Source organism: Eptesicus fuscus, chromosome 20 (assembly GCF_027574615.1).
Source record: "Eptesicus fuscus isolate TK198812 chromosome 20, DD_ASM_mEF_20220401, whole genome shotgun sequence".
Taxonomy (NCBI): Eukaryota; Metazoa; Chordata; class Mammalia; order Chiroptera; family Vespertilionidae; genus Eptesicus; species Eptesicus fuscus.
In genome coordinates, this window is record NC_072492.1 from 31,615,480 (window position 1) to 31,623,336 (window position 7,857).

The window sequence follows — 7,857 nt, forward strand, 5'->3', positions numbered from 1 at the left end:
TATATATATATATATATATATATATATATATATTAAAAAAAAAAGAAAGAAAAAGTTGAGCTTATGTTGATGTAGTCTTTATCTGTACTAACAACACTCTAGGAGGCAAATAGGCCGTCTGGATTGTTCCCAGGGCACTGGGAAATGGGTTTTTACTGGGCTGTAACCACTGTGGCTTAATCCTTCTTGTGACAGATTGAAGATGTTTGCAAATTGGTTGGGACTGGTTTATGGGTGTACTGTGTGGCCAATCAAACAGAGATTATAATTGGCTTCTATGGTGATCAAATCCATGACCCAAGTTGGCTTCATTTGCATTGGGGTTCTAACCAGCTGAGCTCATCCACCAGATGTTCACTTTAATATCAGCCTTTAAAAAGACTTGATTACAAAGGTAAATCTGTGTCATTCTAAAGCGTGTCCAAGTAATATAAAAATGGCTCCTTTTTATTATCAACATTGTTTCCTTTACTCATGCCGACAAAATATGAGAGAGATTGGAGAAAAGGATATCAGAGCAATTAATTGAGAGATCAGACACACACACACACACACACACACACACACACACACACACACACTAGCGGTTTGAATTAGGAGATGAGGCAGGAGTTTAAGTTCATTTTAATATTTAATGATATTTACATCATATTCGAAGTACCAAAGGGAATAGGTAAATTTGACGTGGGAGATCCCTTTTGGGGGAAGATTGGGGCTGAAGGGGAGAGGGTTGTTGGAGGAGAGGCCTACAGATAGCCCACTGTGGGCCCCAGGGACAGAGTGGGGTGCACTAGGCCTCCATGGCCTGATTGTTCCTGGCCTGGTGTGAGGTCGTGTGGGAGGGATCCCAGCAGAGTGTTTCCTTTGGCTGCCAGCCCCGCTGAAGCCACGAAACAGAGCTGCTGGGGGCCGCAGCGCCGGTTCCTGCCTCCCACCAGGGCAAGAACAGCCTGTGCTCTATGCGCTGCAGCCTAACCATGAGGAGCCACAGCAGCCACTGCAGCCCCTCGGCGGCTTCCCTCCCCCACTTCCTGCCAGCGTTCTGGGTGCCCACTGGTCTTAGGGCTGGACCCTGTGGTGCCGTCGTCACATTCCCCAGTGACAGATACTCGGGGACACACAATCATTGAGCACCTGCCCTGTGCCAGGCACTCAGTCCATATGGGTGAGCAGGGGTCATGCATGATTCCTACCCTCTCTGAGCTTAGAGCCCAGCTGGCTATTGTTCCTCCCCAGAGCTGTTGGCCTGTCGTCTATTGTTGGCTGCAAAACAGGGGCTCATGAGGCAGGAGGGCTATGACGTGGCCATTTCTCTAGCTCCTGGCCTTCCCCCTCCTCTCCTTCCCAATGGAGGCACGCATGGCCTTCGTGGTTGCACCTTGTCAAACACATCTTTGTCCTGGTGAGACCCTCCCACCTACCACATCCCTGAACATAGATTGATCGCCTCCCCCCACCTCGTGAGCCAGGTTCTGTGCTGTGTGCTGTGGTGATGTGGAATAGAGAGGCAGGATAAGACAGTTTGCCCTTCATTCACTTAACTAAGCATAAGTCACAACACAAGGCACAGCCTGCCAGATCCGAGAAGAGAGGTCCTCGGGGAGTTCCCCGCAGAGAGACTCACTGTGGACACGTGAGGCCTGGGTGGCTTCACGGAGGAGGTGGGATAATATCAGAGGAAGGGCTGGCTCATCCAGGAGAGGAGCAGAGAGATATTTCATCTCAGAAGGGCAAGCTGCATGGGAAGAGCGACTGCGTTTTCCCTGACCTGAAATAAGGGCCCTCCTTGTTGCCTTCTGCCCTACTTTCCTCCTCTTTCTCACACTTTCTCTTCATTTACCTCCCCCTCCCCCTCTTCCTCTGACTTTCCTGTGAACCCAGACTCAGCCACCCTGTTGCTGGAGGGGTGCCAGTCCTGTGACATTACTACACTGTGGCTTCCTTTTCAGGGTTGACCCTGCCAGGGCTGGGGGTCAGCCTGCTGGCTCTGGCCTGCCACTTCCCCTCCAACCTCACTCCCTGGCCGGCCCGGCAGACCCTTTCCTCAAAGACCACTTTGTTTAGCTTCACAAGGGAAACACTATGGGACAAGGGTTTCTGAGGAGGCTGAGGTCTCTGAGGGCTGCCAGGCCGCTGTGGTGTCGGCCTCTCGCTGTCCGGGAGCCATGGCCAAACGGTGGGTGTAGTGGGTACTGCGGGCCCCACTCTGCTGGCTGGCGCACCCTTTCCCCAGCCACTGTTAGGGCTGCTCATAATAGTGCACAGCTGCCCTTTCTCTGGAGAATTATCTTCTGCTGACAGGAGCCGTCTCGCCCTCAGACCTTGGCCGATGACTGACGGATAAAGGGTTACACAAGACCAGGTCCCTTGCCTGAAAGGTGGGCTAGGTCTGTGGTGTCATTCATCTCCGGAGCCCACCGGGGGATCAGGCCAAAGGGAGTCTCCAACTGAAACCACACTCCTGCCAGACTTTGACTCCTGCCCTGCCCTGCGTCCCTCCCTCCCTTCTACTAAGTCACTTGAACAAGAATTCTCCCCGTAAGCTGTACTTCTAGGAAACCCAACCTCTTTCTTCTTTCTCCACCTTCTGCCAGCTCAGTGTCTCTGCTCTGCATATCTACTGGGCAGCTGTGGCAGATGAGGTTGTGTTTCCCATCCTTCCTGGGAAATACTTAGACATTTCTTTCCAGGGCAGTGAGGGTGTGTGTCTGAGTCTTGAATGCCAGCGTGGTTACTAGAGGATGGTGCTGGGGTCACTGGCAGAGGGACCCGTAGTGGCTGAGAGACATTAGTAAGACCCACTGGGGAGGAAGAGGGGCCAGCTTGTTGCTGTTTGAGCCTGGCCATGGACATCCCCTCCTCCAGCAGCATGCGGCCTGTCTGCTCTCACAGACCAATTCAGGTTACTTCCCCCTTGCTCCCTGCCTTTCCTCTGATTAACAATCAGATTTTTATTATTCATCCACTTCCTCCTGATTCAGAGTCCTGGGGCATGAGTCACCTTTATGCAGGTTTAGGAACCATGATTTAAAGCTTTGTTAAATGAATATTAGGGGAATATAGCATTGAGAGATATTGTCAGCATTTAAACAGTATAAATCCCACCCTAGGCTCTCTCCCATCCCTACACACATGCAGTGTGTAGGCATGGGAATAGGTCATTTCAACTAGGGCCGATGGCTCTGTACAATAATGTGATCATACAACACAGAGCACACGTTTCCAGGAATTTAACTAGGATGTAACCTTCATGAGAGAAGGGACCCTGCCTGTCTTGTCCACTGCGGAATCTCCAGTGCCCAGCAGGTGGTGTGAGCTCAGTAAATATTTGTTGAATGAGTGGATAAATAAACATTAATTGCATGCCTATTCCGTATCAGATGTTATGCTAATCGTCATTGATGCAAACATTAATATTTGGTGCCAGTTGTGTACTGGAAATATCAGGGGGGAACACTTTGTAAAGTACATCTGAAACAAATACAAAATATTGAATGTCAACTGTAATTGGAAAAAATGAAAAGTTAATATGATATGTGCTCTCCCATCAAGGAACTCACAATCTAGAAAGAGAAACAGATAGACAAGCAAAAGGGTGAACATAAAGGTTAAAATAGAGGTATATACTAGTATAAGTGTTGGCAGAACACATGACTGACTATTGATTTGGCCTGTGGAGGTCAGAAAAAGTCCCAGAGAGGGAGGAACATCTGAGTTGAGCCATAAGGGTGAGTGGGAGTTTGGTAGTGGTCACAGGAAGAAGAGGAGTCTAGACAGAGGGAACAGCATGAATAGACGCATGAGGGTATGAAGACAGTGTGGAAGATGGTGAGCAGTTCCGTGTGGTGGCTAGTGTGCGGCAATGTGAGGCGGGGGCTGAGCGATAAAGCTGGGAAGCAGGTTGAGCCACTGATGTGGGGTTGGGGCCCTCACCAACTGCTCTGCCCCCGTGGGCTGTGTGTTTCCAGGCCATGGCCAGTGCAGCTGTGGGGACTGCCTGTGTGACTCCGACTGGACCGGCTACTACTGTAACTGCACCACGCGCACCGACACCTGCATGTCCAGTAACGGGCTGCTGTGCAGCGGCCGGGGCAAGTGCGAGTGCGGCAGCTGCGTCTGCATCCAGCCGGGCTCCTACGGGACCACCTGTGAGAAGTGTCCCACCTGCCCTGATGCCTGCACCTTTAAGAAGTGAGTGAGCAGGGAAGTGAGTTGGAGAGAGTTGGGTGTGAGATTGGGAAGGGGGCGGGTGGAGAGGGTTCCCCAGACTGGAATCCCCAACTCTCCAGGTTCCGTCTCTTACTCACCAAAGCTTTATGGGGAGGAGTCTGCCCCAGCCACAGGGCTCGCTTTCCTCATTCACTGAAAACTTCGGGGAAAGGTGGAGGTGGAGCCAACCATGAAGGAGTCAGTGTAGTACCAGCCGGACTCCAGGTGGAGAAACCCCTCTTCTAGGGTAGCATCCTGAATCCCTGAGTTGGGAGGAAGGCTAAACCGGATTACTTCTGGGGAACGTTCAAGTGCTGATGTTCTGATTCTGTGGGAGATGTGGGGCTGGAGCTACACTAAGGCAGTGGTCGGCAAACTCATTAGTCAACAGAGCCAAATATCAACGATTGAAATTTCTTTTGAGAGCCAAATTTTTTAAATTTAAACTTCTTCTAACGCCACTTCTTCAAAATAGACTCGCCCAGGCCGTGGTATTTTGTGGAAGAGCCACACTCAAGGGGCCAAAGAGCCGCATGTGGCTCGCGAGCCGCAGTTTGCCGACCACTGCACTAAGGCAACAGATGTCCACCGGTACAGTCGTCTCTCATTTGGGGATCAGAGGAAGCTTCTGGCAGCCCAAGTCCATGGCAATACCATTTCTCCTTCCACTTAAGCGTGGTAAGAGAAATAGCATCTGTATAGGGCCGCATGCTTAGAAGGGCCCCCATCGGATTTAACGCACTGTCACTGACTTGAAATTCTTAGTAATTTTTGAGCAAGGGACCTGACATTTTCATTTTGCACTGGGTCCCCAAACTATGTGACTGGTTCTGACTTTAGGGCTCCCAGAAGTGCCATAGGGTTCACCCTCCTGTCATGGCCTTGGATGGAGAAATGTAATGACGTTGCCTGGAGGCCTCTGCCTGCCAGGCCTTGAACTCCAGACTTGACTCTCTGGGCCCCTGGAGGGTCTTACAGATGGTTCTGTTTGTGTGTTTGTTTTCTGAGCTGGAGCAGCTTCCTGGGTGTATGGAGGTCAGAGCCAGACTAAAATACTCTCAGGGTTGCTCCTAGCTTGTTTTAATCCCTGTGCCCTCTTTCCTCCTCACCTTTCCTTAGGGAGTGTGTCGAGTGTAAGAAGTTCGACCGCGGAATCCTGTACACGGAAAACACTTGCAACCGTTACTGTCGTGATGAGGTTGAGTCTGTGAAGGAGCTTAGTAAGTTCAGCCCGTCAGTTTTTCTGATTTAATCTCAGAAACTATCCAACTGTCATCTGTTACATGGGGGAGTAATTTTGACCTCAAAGGCATGTCATGCAGGCCTGATGCACAGTAGGCACTTAATGAAAGCTGACTAGAGAGTCCTCCTCACTTCTACTAATTTGTTCAGCAGATCCTCCCCTTTCTACTTCTAGGAACCCACATACTCAGCAAGATCCTGCACATAGCTTTCAAAGTGTGTATATGTCAGGCAACCAAACTATATCTCCTCAAGGAAAGGAAGAAAAAAGCACCCCCATTTTACAGATGAAGAAACTGAAGCACAGAGTGGGAGAGTAGTTACCCACGACAGTCTTAGCTTAGTAGGCTAGTAAGCATTTACTAAGAATTCAGGCATTCAGCTTTGTTGGAGAAGAACCTTCACCCTTATGGATTTGTAGCCAAAATCATATCTGGAGCCCTTTTGGCTCTCTAGAGCCCCTTATGGAATAGACAAAGTGGGGAGCAACTCTTGTTTGCAGCTGTTCTGGTTTGTACTTCATTTTGACCTCAAGAAAATGATCTTTGCTGCTGTCAGCACATCTGATGTTGTTTTCTGGGCCAGGTAGCATTGGGTGGGGCCAGGGAGATGGTGCTCTCTCTGGAGATAGTCATCTCCCACGAAGGCAGGAAGCACGTCTTCCGTGAGAGCTACAGAAAGACACAGCCAGTCAGTCAGCTTCTAGGCGCAGGTGTTATGGAAAAGGGTCAGATCTCTGGACCCTTTGGCAAACATCCGAAGTGGGGCTGGAGTTAGGGTGATTTGGGGATTGAGTTTGAAGAAATAATTTTTCTCTCTGGAGGACACTGTGCTTGCTATGATCAGTTTAGGGAGGAGGGGCTGCTCAGATGTGAGATATTTTTGTTATCTAGACCAGATGGGTATTACAGGTTAGTTGATAAGTATTTCTACACCCTACCTGCCATGAATCATAAAAATAAATATTTGTATGAAATTTTATAACTTACAAAAGTTATAAAAATGTCTTTCATGCACATAATCGTCATCTTTTCCCAACAATGTAGTAAAGTAGAACTATAGGACTACTGTTATCTTCATTTTGATGAGGAAATTGAATCTCAGGGAAGTTAAGTAACTTGTCCAAGCAAATTAGTGGTGAGTTAAGACTAGAAATAAACCCTGAAATTCTTACTCTTTCCATGGTACTAGAATGCCACTGGTTCACTAAATTAAAGGCTTATTGAGTTGAAGTTTGTAGGTTGTGCTTTGAGACTCATGCTGGTCACTTACTTGCTGTGTGACCTTGACATATTTGCATAATCTCATTGTGTGTCATTTTTACCCATCAATTTCATCAGTGTAGGGCATGGTGCAGCTGGAAGAGGGTAACCCATAGTTTTACTGTCAGAATCACAGGCTTTAGAATGAGAAGGAATGAAACCTACAAAACATGATGGGAATCAGAGAAGAGAGGATGGCTCTGGAGAGAAACACTGGGTCAGAAGCAGAAATGGAGGAACTCTGAGGGCTGAATGAACAAACTATTGAGAATCATTGAGCAAGCAGAGAAATGAAAGAGAACGGAACACCTGCTCTTAACTTTATGCCATTTCATTTTCAACCACCTCTGTGAGGTGAGGGTATCATTTTCTTTTTATTTATAAAGAAAGAGGAATTCAAGAGGTCAAGTAACTTACCCAAGGTCACACAACTGGTAAGTGGTAGAGCCAAGCTTTGAATCAGATTGTGTAATACTATTATATCATGTTCCTTCCTGAGGAAGGAATAAGAACCAAAAAGGGGCGGTGAGGGACAAAGTACATCAGTCAGGGTCATTTGGAGCCAATTGCCGGGCACAACACCATCTCAAATCTAGGCACCTTGCCTAATGTCAAGCGTAGGGTTTTCTGTTGCATAATTTCACAGAAATTCCATGAGTAGAGTTCGGAGATGACCCCATCTTCCAGGAATTGACCAATTTTTCTCATTCTCTCGTCTTCCCCCCTCTTCCAGAGGACACTGGCAAGGATGCAGTGAATTGCACCTACAAGAATGAGGATGACTGTGTCATCAGATTCCAGTACTATGAAGACTCCAGTGGAAAGTCCATCCTGTATGTGGTAGAAGAGCCAGGTGAGTGAACCCCGAGGGCCCCTGGCCCTGCCCCCAGGGAGAGGGAGAACCATGTTAGGCAGATATTTCATCTATCATGCCTCTTACATGGAACAGCCAGGTTAAGCCTGACCTTACAAGTGATAAGGCAGGGCCTGTCATCTGGGTATGGGGGATATATACATACAAATATTAGCAAGAAAGTGATTTCCTAATTGATGAAATAGAAAAATAAGGTGGATGAAGAGAGGAAGAATGTAAATATGGATCCCACGAAGGAACAAAATATATCATAGCTTTTTTTTTCTTTTT

The 7,857-nt window shown here is 48.2% G+C and overlaps 1 protein-coding gene across 1 annotated transcript in view; it reads left to right on the forward strand.

Annotated features, from left to right (window-relative positions):
* ITGB3 (integrin subunit beta 3) overlaps positions 1-7,857 on the forward strand; it is a 49,532-nt gene that overhangs the window by 34,539 nt on the left and 7,136 nt on the right. Inside the window, exons 11-13 of the mRNA XM_008149453.3 lie at positions 3,969-4,191; positions 5,329-5,429; positions 7,447-7,566. Coding sequence (XP_008147675.1) covers positions 3,969-4,191; positions 5,329-5,429; positions 7,447-7,566 — 444 coding nt within the window. The remainder of the gene's footprint in view (positions 1-3,968; positions 4,192-5,328; positions 5,430-7,446; positions 7,567-7,857) is intronic.